Here is an 18,448-nt window from a genome sequence, read left to right as displayed (position 1 = left end):
TCTCTCTCTCTCTCTATCTCTCTCTATCTCTCTCTCTCTCTCTGTCACTCTCTCTCTCCACACATGTAGCAGATACTTTTCTAGATATTGGGAGTAAAATAGTAAAATATAGAAAAGGATTTTGCCCTCATTTTATAAACTCAGTTATATAGCACAATATATCATGCTGTAACATAATGAAAATTTGCAATATTCTGAATAAGAAATGCTTTGTTTAACGTGCTTTCATGTGCCAGAAATTTCAAAGTCTTTTAAGTTTGGATGTAATATAAAAATAATGCAGTCAATTTGATCTGTCGCTTTTATTTGGCATAGGTGTCATTCTGGTTAAACTGCTTTTAGGACTACAGGCACCTATATTAATATTGTTTTTCTTCCTTAATATACTTCTCCGCTGTGTATGAATTAAAATCAAGCATGATCATTTAGCAGGATGGCTTATCCTGGAATTGTGAGTTCTTATACACTTTTGCCATTAAGAAATTCAATCAATGGGCTGGCAAGATGGCTCAGTGGTTAAGAGCACTGACTGCTCTTCCAGAGGTCCTGAGTTCAATTCGCAGCAACCACATGGTAGCTCATGACTATCTACAATGGGGTCTGATGCCCACTTCTGGTGTGTCTGAAGACAGCAATGGTGAATACATAAAATAAATAAATCTTAAAATAAAAAATTCAATCAATGAAAAAAGATGCCATACAGTATTTTAGTGCTTTTATGTGGCTCGTTTGTTCTCCCTAGTGTAAGCTGGCATTAAAGACCCAAGCAGAGCCAACCCTCTCTGTGTTGTGGGTATGGGAAATAATAAGAAACTCTCAGCTAAAAACAAAGCCCATACATTAATCCAGTAATTGATGATGGCCACTGGCAGAAAAATGGATTTTTTGGTAATTCTATATAAAATGCCTTTACTAAAATAAGTCATATTCTGAGTTTATTTTTACTAAATCATCACCCTTATAATGTCCACATTATGGAAAAATTGTATAAGAGGTTTTTATCATAGAGTTATGACATGTGCTGAGCTAGGTACATGTAAAAAGAAGAACAAAAGTTCTCAAAAAAAATACTAGTATATTCTGGTAAATCAAAAAGGACAAACAATGTAAGCATCAACCAACCTGGAAAAAGACAACACCCCAAAAAATTCTTCATTAATAAAATAATTAATATTGAGTTAGTTATCTTAATTATTTTATATTGTTTCTCTGATTGTTTTTCCTATACCCATAAGATTTTGTAGACTGTAGGTCCATAGACAGTGCTAATAAATGCAATCCTAGCACTCTGGGGAAGTGGGCAAGAGGATTCTGAATTCAAGAACACCATGGGCTAGTCAACAAGACTCTGCCTCCAAATCAACCTCTCCCTTTTCAAGTTTCTACACTAAGTTCTAATGTTACACTGCTAAAGTGTCTACCTCGCATGACATGTGAGAACATTATAAATACATCACAAAATACTTTTATCCCAACTCAAAAGTTACTCATGGAGTATATTTTAACACTGAAATAACAGTCAAATTCATGGCAAAGTGGTCATTTCTGTAATTTAAAATTCTTAATATAATGTATATTAACTAATACCTAATATCTCAGCCAGTCTATGCACGTGTATATATACGCATGAGTGTGTGTGAGTGTTTGTATGAACTCTCAAGGGTGTGTACATGTGTGGTTGCTAATGTATAGAATTCTCCATCTGTGCAGTAAGCTGGCTCCTCTGCAGTAATGGCCATTCAGTACAGCAAGCACTGATGCAAACACACAATCTCATACCCTTTTCAGATCTAAGCTCTTCAGTGTCCTTTATCAGCTGCTCGATTTCGGACAACAGTTCCAAGTTCTTCTTCTCTGAATCTTTCAGTTTACTTAAATAAGCAGGGAAAGGAAAACAGTCATTAGTTTTGTGTAGCTGGGCTTATTTGGTTTAAATGTCTGTGAGGCTAAATTAGAAGACTGCTAACTACTGCGTGAAGACAAATGCAGCCTGCCACCCGCAAATTAATAAAGCAAGCCAGTCTCATTCATCTAGGTAAAGATGGTGGCTGCCGGGTCTGGGATGAAGCTGAGTAGCAGAGGACTTGCCTGGCTGTGTGAAGGAAGCCCTAGCTCAGTCCCTAGCATGACAAGCCTCAGGACAGGACTGCTGCTGCCACACTGTGAGCAAGGACTGAGCAGAGCTGCACGTGCCGTTGTAGAAACACCTGACGACCCTGAGCTGAATTATTACATGGTTAGTTTGAGAATCCTGTTAGACTTTCTTCATACATCACCGTGGAGCTAGAGCATATACACGCGTGTATGACTTCCCCTCTGACTCAGCTCTGCTTTATGAGCAAACATGTAAACTACAATGTAAAGCAAGAGGAAGCTGACACTGACTCGGGCGTTCGGTCATTCTTAATGTGAGGTCTACTTCATATTCTCCAGAACAACTTCTCTTTTAGTGCTTCACAAGCATATTTAATTAAAACATAATGCATGCCTGTGTCATTTACATCGACAGTATATAGAACTCAAAAGGAGGGTGTATAGGCGGCAAGCCCTCAGAACTCAGCCTGCAGTCTTGTGTCTCTTCTCATGCTTTTGGAAGTTTTGCTTTATTGAGCCAGAAGAATTTTTAAATTTATAGTTTTGTTTTTACTGTGAACTTACTATTGTTCAAATGTTACTCACTAACTGATTTAGAGATTTATCTTTCTTCGTGTGTGTGTATGTGTGTGTGTGTATGTGTGTCTGTCTGTCTGTCTGTCTATATGAGTTTATGTGTACCACAGGTCTGTCTGTCTGTCTGTCTATATGAGTTTATGTGTACCACATGAAAACACATTCCCTAAGGAGGCCACAATGTTTTGGATTCTATAGAACTAGACTGATAGGCAGTTGTGATATAACTGCTGAAAATCAAACCTTGGACCCCTGCAAAACTATGAGAATGCTCAATTGCTGGGCCATCTGTCCAGTCCTGTGACTTATTTTTGAACCATTTTAATATCTAATCCAATTAAAAACTTTTGTTTCATCATTTATCCATCTAAAATAGAATTTGTTTTACTGTTATGACAAGAATCAAGGGGATATGTTTAGTAGCCAAATGCCCTGGATACTAGGAGTTTGCTTATTTTTAAATAAATAAAGGAACCTTGAAAATAATCCTAATTATTTTGCCTTTACAAAATGTAACATCTCAAACCCCCAAACAAACAAATATCCACAAAATTTAACATCACTAAAGTGACCATTGTAAAAGGCCTATGGTAGAGGTCCCAATTTCCAGATATTTGTATTTCGTTCTGGCTACAAGTTTTATTCTATACAGAATGTGAGAGAATTTTAGATTGAATAGAAAAAGATTGAGTTAACTAAACTTTCCATATGAGGAGAACAATAAAGAATAGAATATTATTTAAAACTAATAGTTCATCTATGGAAAGCCTGAAAAAACAAGGCTGTATGAGATGCTACCTAGAATCACATCTTTGCTTTTCAAATCTTGACGTTTTGTGGTCACTGTTTCCCGTGTGTGTCTGGTGTGTGTACACAAATGTGCAGGACAAAGGGCAACATCAGTGCCTTCCTCGACAGCTCTTCACCTTAGGTTCAGAGACAAAGTTTCTCACTGGATTTGGAGCTCACTCATCTGGCTAGCTGCCTGGCCAGTGAGCTGGAATTCTCCATCTCTCTCTCCCCTCTCCCTCCCCTCTCTCTTTCCAGCCCTAGGATTGTAGACAGATGCTATGACTCCCAGCATTTTTTTAAAATGTGGGGCTCAAATTTAGGCTTTCATGCTTATAAGGTAAGCACTTTTATGACAGCTATCTCCCCAAACCTGTTCCGCACTTTTGTCAGGGAGGTGGGGCAGACATTTGGCCTTGGGCATGCCAGGCAAGCATTGTCCTACTGAATTGTATTCCCAATCTTCTGGTCATCATTTTTTTGCTTAAAAAACAAATAAACAAACAAACAACAACCCTTAACAGGCAATGAAACATGTAACTTCAACAAGTTTAAACTACTGTAGTGACTGGATGATTGGTCCTTACCATTCTGTTATGATGTTAGATGCTTTGACTTTATTCAGCTCTTCCTGGATGGCCTGCTTAGCTCTTATTTCTGCATCCAGAGCAGACTGCAACTCTAGTCTAGCCGACATGTCCAGTTTTGCAAAACGACGCATTTTCCAGGGCATATCCTATAGAATAATATGGCTATGTCTTAGTTCCCTATTTTATTCTTAAGATTAAATTTTATAATACAAGTGAATCTAGCAGATATTTTATAAGCAATATCACTGATAACTGAGTAGAACTGATGCACAACTTGTGAAAATACATTTTCATTAAATCCAGAAATATCAGTAAATATGCATAAATAAACAATTGTTTTTTCCTTTTCAGTTCCTTCAATAATAAGTAGCTATACATTGAGAGCTAACAGTAATATGTTATATTTTCTTATAAAGATCTAAAATATTTCTCACAAGAACTTTTACAGAAGTCAGATGTATATGTGCTTTCTGCCAGTAAGATGCGCCTCTGTGTGAGACGGCAGAGCTTGCTTACTGTTGCTCGTGTCCCCAAGCTGGAATTTCTTAATGCTTCCAATTCTTCAGTCATTTTAGAAGCTAAGGCCTGAAGATAGCCTCGTGCATCCTTCTCATCGCTCACCCTAGAGGACACACGCACACGCAAAGGTGGACATAGTGCAAAGTAAAACACAGGAAAACTTCAGTGACATATGTAATTTAAAGCTTCATTAAGAAACAAGTGACAAAAACTTAAATACTCAAAGAACTCGTTTAAAAGATTGGCCACACTATGACTGCTACCTGTCAAGATGTAGGCGGCACAGATTTATTAACTACTCAGTTATGTACAGATGGACGTTGGCAGTGTTTAAGGAAGCCCAAGTTACTTACATCTGACAAGCAGTAAGTAATCCATGAACACAAACGATGGCCCTGTAGACCTCACACTGGACAGGCATAAGGCTTTCTGAAGACTACTAAGAGTTCTCATGATCTCACAAAACATACATATTTTATTTAAAGCTGAAGTTAGAAAATTTTAAATATGTTATTCTGCAGAAATCAGGGTTATAATGAAGCATCCCTGTTTTCTAGAAATATTAATTAAATAATAATGAAAGAATTAATGTTAAAGCTTAAAGAAATCCAAGTCCAGTTTTTATTTATTATCTTAAGGTCATGAAGTTAATAAAAATCAGTATGATTTAGACAGAAAATTTGTTAAATTATACTTAAAAAAAAAGGGGTACAGTGACCGAAGAAGCAATCCAATCCAAAGTTGACGTCCAGCCTACCTCTACTCACACACATACACACTTTTAAACAAGAAATTTCTTACTGTTGAAATTTCTAGTTATTTCAAACTGAATTATGGGCCAATAAATAAATACAGCATAATGCTTCACGACAAGGCTAGGTTGATTTCATTTATGGCATCTGGCATCTCCAGACAGCAGTTACTTCATGCAGGGTTCAGGAGCTGCTCCATTTTTCTTCAGGAAGACCAAGAATTTGAGGTCAGCCATGAGCACATGGTGAAAAGATGTCTTTAAAAATGAACAACTGAGTTACTGAATGAATAAGTGAATAAAAAAAAATCCTTCATCTGGATCACTCCCCACTGTCCTCGTCACTGGGAAACATAGAGTGGTGGCCTGGGACTCACAGGCTTTGGAAACACCGCCTTATAAAGCCATTTTCCAGCTCTTCCTTTATTACTGTTCAGCTCCATTATAAACTTGGCCAAATGTTAAAGTGATTCCCTTTAGAAATATAAATGCAATGGTGTGGATAGAAATTAAACACTAACAAAGCAACAGTTCTGCTTTCTGGAACGTAAGTAAATTTCCACAATCTGGGCACATGTGTAAGCAGAGATTAGTTATCAAAGAACTCTACAGTTAGTTCAGCATAGACATATTTGGGTTATGATTTAAGAAGGGTATTAGAAATCTTATAAGGGAAAGCAGAAAACTGATTAAGCTGATATAATCACAGGAAATTAAAATCCTCAATAAATAATAAAGTGGTTTGTAGATAATACATAAAGGAACTAGCTATTTTAATATAAAGGTTAAAATGGGTAAAGATTTAAATAAATATAAAAGTTATTAAGAAATAAAGTCTTCACTGGGTTCCTCTTTCTCCATGTAGTATAATAGATGCAAACCTTTATAAGCATGGTAACAATCATTTAGTAAATGGAAATGACAAAATTCATAGGCCAAATAATCACAATTAGTCCTCAGAGTATAGGAAATAGTTTGTGAGTCTAAGCTCCAGTCTTTTAAGACTTTAAAATGCCACACATATGTGAACTGCTGTGTTACACTTACAAACATGGTATTGCTCATCTTTTACATTTTTCTCAGGCTATCAGTCTCTTAAAATAACCATAAATAAGGAGTTTTGATCTTAGGGAACATCAAAAGCAGATGGAAGTGTTTTTTAAGTTCTTTAAAGGCTTACTTTTCCATTTTTACAAGCTTAAAGTAACTTTATTTCCATGGCAAAGGAAGACACCAAGGGTGTCAGGAACTCAGTCACACCAACTCTGGCCACAGCCCCACCCCCCACAACAGCACTCTGGAGGGCACTCACCACTGAATTATCTCTGTGATTTGGGCTTCCCAGTGGGCTACTGATTCCTTCTTATCTGCTAGATCTTTGACTTCTTCTTCTAAGTGCTGGTTGCGCAAACTTAAGCTCTCATACAGTGAAGTTAGCTGGAAGGCAGTTTGAAGGCATGAGTGTCTCAACAAGACACTACAGTACTTAGACACCTGTTATCCCATCTAATAATGCATAACTTTCAACTAAAATTGTTTGTCTTTTTATTATTCTATACCACACTGAGGCCGCACTGGAGAATTTGGAAACAATGAATCCTTTGAAATTTCCTGCTTTCTTTGTCTTTTGCCAAGCTCATTATGAGATTGGTCTTAATAATGAATATTCATCAACTTGAAAAAAATCACCCAATTCCTCATGCCAAATCCTCTTCCTTCTTCCCTCACTCCTGCCTCCCTTTTATGCAAATGTCCTGTTAACTTATAAAATTCTTATAAAGAATTACAAGCACATAAAAAAATTGGCTGTAAGCCACCACGTGTGTGCTAGCAATCAACCCCAGACCCTCTGGAAGAACAACTGGCACGCTGGCCAAGGGGATACAACACCCTCTTCTGGCCTCCGTAGGCACTGTGTGCACATGATGTATAGACATATAGGCAGGTAAAACATCTATATACATAAAATAAAAATAAAGATTATTTAAAATATAAAAGGAAACTGTATAAATGAATACTAGTTTAAAAGAATGAAGAAACTGAAATAAAATAAATAATGTACTTAACAGTAAAAGAAATGGATACTGCAAGTGTTCTCAAGAGTCCAACACACAGCTTCAACAACCACCTCACCTCCCCAACAATAATCTTCTCTCACTCATATTCCAGGAAAAACTGCATTTTTATTATACAAAATTATCTGTAACATGTATTATTTTAAAATGAGGCTCTTTCACTTTAAAAATGAACATTTTATACCTAAATTTAAACTTGGGGCTTAGAAGATGGCTCAGTCAATACATCTTTGTTGTGCCAAGTATGAACACCTGAGTTCTGAGCCTCAGACACATGAAAAAGACAATGTAGCAGGATGCATCTGGCATCTGCAACCCCAGCATGGGGTGGGGTAAGGAGTTGCTCACGGTCCATCCAGTTCACCTGAAGCAGTGAGCTCCATCCAATTTTAACTAGAGACCTTAGCTTAAAAAGGGGTGGGGGGTGGGAGAAAGATCTACTGAGGAACATATTCACTGTCAACTTCTAGTCTCCACTACATCTACCTGTGCATGCACATACACACAAATACCATAGAAACATTTGAAAACCAACTTCCCATTGTTGAAACTTCTATTTAGAAAAAAACCCTAACCTAGGTTTCTTATGTTAAATCATGATCCACTGAGAACGTGACACAATTGTTTGACATGTCTGATTTATTCTATTTGCAGGTTTCTTTATGAAACTCAACATTTAACAATTTACACGGGCAGTTACTTTGTTTCAGTGTTTAGAAAGGGCCTTCTCTTTTCTCTTGGTTTGCTTCTTTTCTTCTCTCCTACTTAGGTCCAGTTCTCTGTCTTTCACCCTCTGAGTAACATGTGCTTTCTCTGGCTGCTTTTAGGATCCTATATTGGTTCCTGCTTTGGGCAGTGTTGTGACTCAGTAGCTTTATAGATTCTGCTCTCTCTCTCTCTTACACACACACACACACACACACACACACATTTTGGATAATCTAGGTCATTAATTCTTTAATATTGCTCCTACAACACCCACCTCTCCTTTTGAGAAAACAAATATTTGCATGTTAGTTCTTCTCATCATGTCTCCCACACTTTTATGTCCCCCCTTTTGTTTTGTTTTGTTTTTCATTTTTTGAAGCCCTGTCCAACCCTAGTCTTTTTTGTTTATTTAGTTGTGTATTTACTGTTTCCATTATGTTGATAAAACTTTCTTTTAAGTATTTTGGTAATTTAATTTTTCAAATATTTGTTAGATTATTCTGTATAAAATCCAGTTATTTGTTCAAATTCTTCATTTCATTTCCTTTCTTGGACATATAATACAGTTATTTTAACATTGACGTACACACACTGCATGTGGAGAACTCTCATACCTCTGTTTATACTGACTGCCTTGTGTTCTCTCTCATTTTGTAATTTTATTTGTGCTGTTTTATGTGTCTGCTGGCTTTTCAGCGATTTGTGTGGGTTTGTTGGTATGCCTGGCAATTTTCTTCATGTATATGACATATTATGTTAAAATTTTTTCTTTTTTTTTTTTTTTTTTTTTTTTTTTTTTTGGTTTTTCGAGACAGGGTTTCTCTGTGTAGCCCTGGCTGTCCTGGAACTCACTTTGTAGACCAGGCTGGCCTCGAACTCAGAAATCCGCCTGCCTCTGCCTCCCGAGTGCTGGGATTAAAGGCGTGCGCCACCACGCCCGGCTAAAATTTTTTCTTAAGTCAAAAGAACATCTCATGCTACTCCTATCCAACCATTTCCTGACAAATGGTCCCCACTGCCATTAGTTGCTGCATTTTTTTCTTCCTTGTACATTTTCAGAGACCCTAGGCCAGCCTTTTTAACCTGTAATGTTTATGGGGATAACTTTTCTAAGAAAAAGCTTTTCACAGAACTGTTTACATGATGAGAAATCACATTGTTTTAAGTTTTATATGTCATCTTGACTAGAATAGAGGAGTCCAAATATTTGACCAATTCTTATTATGAATAGGTCTGTGTGGATATTCATGGGTGAAACTGACATTTAGGTCAGTACAGTGAATAACGCAGATTATCCTCCCTAACACTCCAGGAAGAAGGAATCTGACAAACTGTGTTCAAGGAGAAACTGCAGGAAGTCTTCGATCTTGAGCTCGCTGATGGATGCACTGGAAGGCTCCCTGTTTTCAACATTGCCAGCTACAGTTACTAGGACTTGTCAGTTTATAACTTTAGTTAATTTATTGTTAGTAATAAGTCTCTACACATATACAGCCATATATCATACATACACATACATATGCAACACACACACGGGCTGGCATGTTGGTGCATGACTATAATTCTAGTAGAGGTAGAAGAGTTAGTAATTTAAGGATAATCTCAGCTATAAAATAAATTGAAGGCCAGCCTGAGCTACATGACATAGTTTCTCAAATAAAAGGTGGTGATGGGGTGAGGTTCAGGAGGGCAAAACTATGGGAGGAGTAAAACTAAGACTGATACAAGTGGGTATAGTAAGAACTTGTCTCTGAAACACTGCCACCATGAAATATCACAGCAATATTAAGTGACAATCATGGAATAAACTACAGTGCTTCACACCCAGCACGCACTCCACCAAAGGAGACCCAACCACTCACCTTATCGAGTTCACTCGTTAACTTTTTATTCTCTTCAGTTAATAATACTTTTTCCCGTTCATATTGTTGTTTGAACTCATTTTCAAATTCTTCCCTTTCACTTTGACTAACACAATTCAAAACAGAAAATCAGAAAAAGGAATTGGATCAAAAGTCAACTGAAAAAAATATTTGTGTTAACAGTTACATAGCAAATATATAGAAATCAGAATAAACTAGCTTATTAGATTCAGTAAAAATGGTTAATACTTAGAAATTAATAATTATCTGAGTATTCATATTTAATAATCTTGAAATAATTTCAATGTAAGAGAAAAGTTACAAACATAATACAAAGAGCCTCTGTGTCTCTTTGCTTAGATGTCCCAATGGTTAGCTCTGTTCATCAGCTGCTAGATTATCTGTGTGTACAGTATTCTCCTGACCAACTAAGAGGCAGGTGCAGATGTTATTCTTCTGACCTATAAAATCCAGACTGTATTCTCAAAGTCAAGTGCATGCTTAACTTCTATTAAGCACCTGTCCCAATTAGGACTACTACCAAATCTTTTTCCCAATTTAAGTTTCCCATCAGCTTTATGCTGTCTGCTTCTTATCTAGTCCCAAGCCTGTTAAAACACATGGGCTGTGCCTGGCAGTTTCTTTTTCATTTTCCCTTTGTCCAAAGTAGTTTGTCTTTTCTAGGTTTCACAACAGTTTTAAGAAGTGCAGGCCTCTTAACTGTGTAGGGTGGCCCTCACCTGGCCGTCATGTCTGAGGTCATGAGTGTGCAGCACTGCCTTCTTGTCAGCTTATCCCATTAGAAGGCACAGGCGCTGGCAGGTAAGAGCCTGTGTGCAGCCACAGCTAAAGCTAAGAGATTCTGCGCCTTTCATTAGCATCACCACTCAAGAGCAGCTGCTTCCAGATGAGGGGTGTGACTATTTGCAAGTCTGTCATCTTCAGGCCCCAGCATAAGAGCTAGGACCACAGCCAAGACCAAGTGCAGATGTGAAAGAGACTTATACAACGAAGCACAGACACTTCTGTACATTTATATAGGGAAAGGCGGGGAGTAGCAAATGCACATGAATTCCAAGAGTGGGAGGCCAAGGACGGACAGAGCAAATAGAGCCAAGATTAATCAATGTACAATCTGGGATTTGTGGCTCAATACATTGATTCAATAATTAGATGTGTGTTTTCGCTGCTAGCCTGAATCAGTGAGCTTCACATGAGAATTACCTGATATAGCAGTGTCTGTCTGGCTCAGACAAGGAGAATGCTTGAGAGGCTCTACTTCTTAGTTGCTTAGCCACTCTCTACAATGTCTCCTGAGAACACTCAGAAGACACTTGTCTTGCCACAGTGAGAGGTAGGCTAACATTCTCAACAGGCACCATGGCAGGTGTCCTCTGAGTCACCAGAAGTGACTTCACTGAAAACGCCAGCATTCTGGCTGACTGCTGGGCCTGCTGCTTTACTTAGAGCTGGGCCACCCACATCCCATCCCTTTCCTTTGACCTGGAAATCACACTCACACGCTTTTAGTCAACGGATGATCCAGCCCTTCTCTCTGCCTACATCTAGATACAAACATGCACAGAGATAATATTATAAAGCATATTTATGGGGCAAGACTGATTTACAACTGTTTAGAAGTAAACCATTCTAAATGCCTCTTAAGAGAGGAGGGGAACCCATTTCTGAAGACTGTGTTGTCATGTTGAGAAACATACTTATGTCCATGACAACTTGATAGAAGATGTTAGCAACAAAATAACATTCAGAGCAGATCAGTAATTTTATATCATTGTTTTCAAGTGAGTAAAAGATGTAAGTAATGGGTGACTCCAACATCAATAAAATCTGATTACAAAAGATAGATTATAACTTAAATTATAAATTCAAGGAAAAAAAAATCCAGTTTGCAAGCAAATGTGTCACGGTGTTATTTAAAGCCCAAAATGTTATATTTAGTTATATTAAAGAATCTTTCCTGACACAGGAACACCTTTGAAAATGAAATTGCATAGAAGCTTTTCAGAAAAACATGTTCACTAATAATAAACTGTGCAAAGTCTCAAGTAAAACCGTTCTTTTTAAAAAATAGCATTAAACAAACTTAGTCTTAAAATTCACAATGACAATAAGCATGTCATGTTAGAATCTGAGGTCTGCCTCCACCACCTAAATAAACCAAACCTTTCTGTGAATCTCCCGTGCTACCTTAGCATCCAGTCTACCTTAGCAGTGATATGGCGTCTTCCCATCTGCCTTAGGGAACACCCTCCTTCTACCTCCCTGTACATGCCCGTGCTCCTCAGAACGCCATCTCAAGTGCTCCATTCCTCTCCAAACATTCTCCCCCTCAGCCCCTGGCTCCAATTACTATCTACTACGCCAGTGGATTGTGAGATCTATATTAGGAACTTGCTGGAGCTTTAAACTGATGACCAAGCCCACACATCAATGTCTCCTGAGCATTTCACATTCAACACTCCCAACTCAACACTAAAACCAAAGCCACCTTCCTAGCTGACTTCACCGGAGCCCATGTACTCCACAGTCTCTTTCTACAGGTAAAACTGCATATGCCTGCTGAGTGAAGCTGGTCTTCTCATCACTCTAGGACCTTCCTCCCAATCTGCTGAACCATCGATTGGGCTACTTTCTGTCAGATTACAAATGTTATCATTACTATTTCACCCCCCACCCCCCATCACCACCAAGCAAAGTGACGAGATAAACTGCTTGCTTGTGCAGGGACAACTTTAATCACCAGTGTTACTTGCACACTGTTCTACTGGCTCCCCTCAGGACACCTTCCTGTGATCACTTTTCCACTGACACTCATTACCAAAGTCACATGATGCTAAGTGCAAATGTCACTGTGTAGTTCTTCCCTTGGTTCAGACCTCATACTAGCCTGTACACTGACAGACTGGATATGCTGTCTTGATCAGGGTCCCAAGAAATCACACTTGCCTGTCATTCTCCTGAATCACCGATAGTCCTTCCTCATCTCCCAGTTTCTACAGACAAGGATGCCCCAGGGCTCAGTATAAGGACCGTCTATGTTTATTTTCCAAATGATCACACTCAGATGACAGCATTAACGCCAGAGAGAGTGACACCCCGAGTTGTATTTCACCCTGAACCCAGCCTCGTCCACATACAAAGCTCCACATTTACTAAGCATCTGAAAGTCGTTTACATGAGCTCTTACTTTTTTTTTAATGTTAATTTTTTATTAGATATTTTCTTCATTTACATTTAAAATGCTATCCCCTTTCCTAGTTTCCTCTCCGAAAGTCTCCCATACTCTACCCCCACCCCACCTGCACTGCTCCCCAACCTACCCACTCCAGCTTCCTGGCCCTGGCAGAATCTTCAGAAGACCAAGGGCCTCTCTTCCCAAAGATGGCCGACTAGGCCATCCTCTGCTACATATGCAGCTAGAGACACAAGCTCTGGGGGGTACTGGTTAGCTTATTTTATTGTTCCACCTATAGAGTTGCAGATCCCTTCAGCTGCTTGGGTACTTTCTCTAGCTCCTCCATTGTGGGCCCTGTGTTCCATCTAATAGATGACTGTGAACATCCACTTCTGTGTTTGCCAGACACTGGCACAGCCTCACAAGAGACAGCTATATCAGGGTCCTGTCAGCAAAATCTGCTGGCATATGCAATAGTGTCTGGGTTTGGTGGTTGTTTATGGGATGGATCCCCAGGTGGGGCAGTCACATGAGCTCTTACTACTCCACAGTGTGCTCAGGACTTCTGAATAGATGAGCGGGCTCTTCTCTGTGTACAGTGCTTTTTACACAGTAGCAGAAGCTTAAACTTTATTTATTCTTTACTGGGAAGTCACCTTCTCTGTAAAACTTCCTCCAGCATGGCAGCTCTTCTCCCTCCTTTGTTTTGTTTTTGGCATGGATCATTTTGTAGTGTGCTCTACTCCTATTCTCTTCATTGTCTCTCACGGAGAGCAGGCTCAGTGAGGAAAGAGACTCTGCTCAGTCTGTCTGCTCCTATACTAGCACAGCAGTACTTGGCATTCGTTAAGAATGTACCCAACTGCAAGAATGTGGCCTTCAATATAATTTACAAGGACAGATGCTGGCATCTGTTCAGTTGTCTGCGACCCGGAACCTCAGTGCTGATGACCCCTCTGCTCTTGTTCTCACAGCCACCCCTTCTGTCCGGCAGTCAGTCTTCTCTGCAGAATTTCTGAATCTACCACCCTTTCTTCCAACTTCAACACTATCTATGGACTACTGTCTTGTTTTCTAGCTGGATTCCTTTAGATGCTTCTAAATCATTCTGCACAAGGTAGCAAGTGACCATTCCAAAATAGCAGCACTGTTATGTAATTTCCCTTTGATCCGTTGGGACAAAATGCAAAGGCCTTACATTAATTCACAACTTTACCTGGGTGTGTGGATTTTTCTTTCATAGTCTCATTTCTTACTACTCCTGTTTTTCTATGTGTATTCACCACAGTAAGTAGCATTTGTTATCTGACTGTGTGACATTCTCTTTCTTTTGGGTCCTAGCACATTCTGCCACCTCTTCCTGGGCCCTTCCCTACTTACTCCTTCCTTGCTCTTTAGGTGCAGCTAGGGCACACTTCTTGCTGGACAGTTCACAAAGGTCCTTCTTGCGCCTCTTGGCTGCTTCCACACTTCCCTCCGCTGCTCTCTCGCCACGCTGCACTAGAACTGCCTGTTTAGCAGTCTTGACTTTTCCCTGCTGAAACTTGTATATGACTACTGCTTGAGTTTCCTAGGGCTTGGCACACAACATACACACAATAGATATTAGCTAGATGAGAAAATAACTTGATTCTTACCTTTCTCTCCTGGTTTTTTCCAATTTGTCTTTTAAAACCAGAATCTCTTTGTTGAGAGCAAGCTGCTGGCCTTCTGAGTCATGCAGCTCCTTCTTCAGGTTTTTAATCTCACTTGCGTGAATTCCTTCTCTTTTAGAAATTTCTTCTTCATAAAAGATACTTTTCTTTTCCAAGTCAGTTTTCAGTTTAGTTATCTCTTGCTGATGTTCTATGCTGCAGATTCCTGGTGAGTAACTAATTTGTTTTTGCTATATACATAACAAAAGATTAATGAAATAAAATAAGAAATAACTCCTTTCTATCAGGAACTATATTGGTACATCATTTATCTATATATTCTCACTCAAAAATGTATATGGCAATTATTTATTTCTCTGCCACATATTACAAATAATGTTCCTCTGTTTATATACTCTGTGTCATTGATATTTTAAAAAGCCTGCATATTAAGATTAGAAATTAATTTAAACTTTTTGTTGGCATTTATATGATTTCTTGATTTAAATTTTTCCTAGTTTAAATGTTGTGATGATAAAGGCCTTGACAAAAAGCAACCCAGGGAAGAAAGGGCTTATTACATCCTACAGGTTATGTATGGTCCATTATGGAAGGACGTGATGGCAGAGCTCAAGGCAGGAACCTGCTGACAGGAACTAACATAGAACCACAGAGGAGTGCTTCTTACTGGCTTTCTCAGCCTGATTTCTTATGCCTTTTGGGAGATGGTTTTGTGCACTGTGTTTCCAGATATTAATTTCTATGCTCAAACATTTGCTTGTACTCCAGTCTTCGTGTTATGTAAAAATTGTTTTCCATCACCTCTGATTGGTTAATGAAGAGCTGATCAGCCAATCAGATGGGCAGAAGAGAAGACGGCAGGACTTCCAATCGCAGTCAGGGGGTCCCAAAGAGACCACAGAGAAAGGGAGAGAAGGGAGGTGGGAAAGACTACAGAAATAGACCAGGGGGATTCACCATAAGATCATGATGAAAGAACAACTATGAGGATAAATGTGGACCAAAGCGAACCAGGGCAAGATTCAGATGCAGGTAAGGGCAAGATTCAGATGCAGGTAAAGATCACATGGCTGGCATATTCACAACATAGCTGGGTTAGAATAGCTCAGAATGTGCCCAGCATAATGCTTGAAGTCTTTTTACAAAAATACCAGGTCTCTGTGTCATTTATTTGGGAGCTGGAATGGGCTAGAATGGGCATAGCAACACTTGCCATCACTTAGGAGCAAATGGGGCATAGAAATACCACCCCCATGGTTACATTTACACATGCTACTCAGAGTCACCTGACTAGGCACCACCTCCAGTGATCTGAAGCCTCTCATATAAATCATTCATTAGGAAAATGCCCTATAGCTTGCCTACAGGTGATCTGATGGAGGCCTTCTCTCAATCAAGGCTCCTTCTTCTCAGGTGACCCTGGCTCATATCAAGTTGATGAAAACTAAGCAGCACAACATTTAAATTTCTGTCTAGGATTATTGTTGACATATGCTTAAGGAAAAAAAAATCTGTCATCTTATATGTAGTAAGTAACAGTCAAAAAGGTTGCATTATGTTCATGTCTTTCAAAGATTAAAATGGGGGAAGGCATGGTTGAGTTAGGCGTTTGTAACTGTACAGAAAGAAATCTCAAAGGTCAAACATCTTTATATCTGCATTAGGAAAAAGCAAGTCTCTTAACTTTTAGGGAAAGCATTAAAATAGAGAATTTCACTTAGCCCATGATGGAACTCACTCTAGTCCAGGCTAGCCCCACATTCATTCTGCTCCCAAAGCCTAAGGACTGGGGTGACAGGCATGGCCTACTGTCTTTGTCAGGGTTTCTATGGCTGTGATAAACACCATGATCAAAAGCAACTTGGGAGAAAAAGGTTTATTTCAGCTTAGAACTCTCGGATCACAGGCCATCACTGAGAAGTCGAGGCAAGAACCTGGAAGCAGGAATTGAAGCAGAGGCTGTGGAAGAGGCCTGCTTTCTTCCTAAAGAACCAAGGACCACCTGCTGAGGGCGTCACTGCCCACAGTAGGCTAGGCCCTCAGACATCAATCACTGATTGAGAAAATGCCCCACAGAATTGCCTATAGGCCAGTGTTATGGAGGCATTTTCTCAATTAATATCCCTGTTCCCCAGATATGTCTAAGTTTGTGTTAAATTGACAAAAACCAACCAAGACAGCCATCATGCCCAGCCAAAGGAGGAAAACTTTAGTTAAAATGCCTTGTTTTAGAACTTAGGATGCATGAATATTACAGGAGTAACTAACTACTTTTTTGGCTGAATTTAAGGCCTGATTCATGGAATGGAACTCTTGCCTAGTACTGTAAACAGGGCCCAAAACATGGCTCCAGTGAAAACCTACAGTCTTGCAAATGAACATCAAGCTGTCTCCTCCATACTCGCCTTTATACCCATGCAGTTGTCAGCCCCCACTGCATAAGAGTCTTTGTTTTTGTGGGCAGTGGTTAATACAGAGACTCTTGACTGGTCAGTGTACAGAGTACAATCAAGGGTGAAGTCCTCGGCTCTATATCATACTGCTCTCCACAGGGCTTAGGGACCACGTTACGGAAGAGAAGGAGGAGGTCTGTAACAGACAGATGGGGAGGAGCCCTTCACCAGTGTCCCGGACACAACAGGGCATTGTGCTCATGAACTCACAGCAGCTGTGGCTGTCTGCCCAAGACCTTCCCAAGACCAAGTCAGCCCAAATTCCAGTGCAGATCAAGGAGGGGCTCACAAGGCTTCACACCTAGTTAAGAAGCCATTGACTATTGGAGAAGAAATAGTCAGTTTACCTCAGGAGTCTTGCTTCTGGTAAACTGCCCTTGCTGGTGAGTGGCCTTACAAATACACATGCAGGCAGCACTAACTGGATTCAGTAGGGTAATGAGGAAAAAGACATGAAGTCTGCATGGGCATTCCTTGAGAGATTCTGGGAGGAGTTTGAAAGAGACAGTCTGAATGGATATGATTAAAATATACTGTGCACATATATGGAATTCTCAAATAAAATATATTTTAAAAAGAAAGAGAAGCTATGCAGAGTCTGAAGGCTCTGCTAGTTACCTACACATAAGCAAAAACACACAGGCTAGAAATTCTAAGAGTTCTCAGGTTTTTTAATTTCTCAGGGGCATTCTTATTCTCTAAAGTGTTGTCCAAGTATACAGCAATAGAATTTTTAAAACTAAAAGAACATACTTATATAGGCTCATTACATATTACAGCGAGAGAGCAGGAGCTGAAGGACACCGTGTTCTTTGGGGGAAGCCTGACATTAGGGCAAAAATGCTGGTGTGATGGATAGTTTTATGTCAACTAGAGTCATCTGAGAGGAGGGACCCTCAACTGAGGAAATATCTCTGTAAGATTATGCTGTCAAAAAAAAAAAAAAAGATTATGCTGTCAAGCCTAAAGGGCATTTTCTGAATTGACTGGGGGGAGAAACCAGTGCATTGTGGGTGGTGCCAACCCTGGGCTGGTGGCCTTGGGTTCTATAAGAAAGCAAGCTGAGCAGGCCATGAGTAGCAAATCAGCAAGCAGCACCCTCCATAGCTTCTGCATCAGCTCCTGCCTCAAGGTTCCTACCCTGTTTGAGTTCTCATCCTGACTTCTTGGATGATGAACA

General features: G+C 39.5%; 1 protein-coding gene across 9 annotated transcripts in view; it reads right to left on the bottom strand.

Moving 5' to 3' along the window:
• Cdc42bpa (CDC42 binding protein kinase alpha) overlaps positions 1–18,448 on the bottom strand; it is a 202,330-nt gene that overhangs the window by 49,781 nt on the left and 134,101 nt on the right. For all 9 annotated transcript variants that reach the window (XM_029476012.1, XM_021164427.2, XM_021164511.2 and 6 more), the window contains 6 exons: positions 14,798–15,045; positions 9,965–10,070; positions 6,632–6,756; positions 4,566–4,671; positions 4,047–4,195; positions 1,780–1,871 (listed from right to left, as the gene is read on the bottom strand). In XM_029476012.1, coding sequence (XP_029331872.1) covers positions 1,780–1,871; positions 4,047–4,195; positions 4,566–4,671; positions 6,632–6,756; positions 9,965–10,070; positions 14,798–15,045 — 826 coding nt within the window. The remainder of the gene's footprint in view (positions 1–1,779; positions 1,872–4,046; positions 4,196–4,565; positions 4,672–6,631; positions 6,757–9,964; positions 10,071–14,797; positions 15,046–18,448) is intronic.

This window comes from Mus caroli, chromosome 1 (assembly GCF_900094665.2).
Source record: "Mus caroli chromosome 1, CAROLI_EIJ_v1.1, whole genome shotgun sequence".
Taxonomy (NCBI): Eukaryota; Metazoa; Chordata; class Mammalia; order Rodentia; family Muridae; genus Mus; species Mus caroli.
Note: the sequence above shows the minus strand (reverse complement) of the source record. Positions and strands in the feature narration are given on the sequence as shown.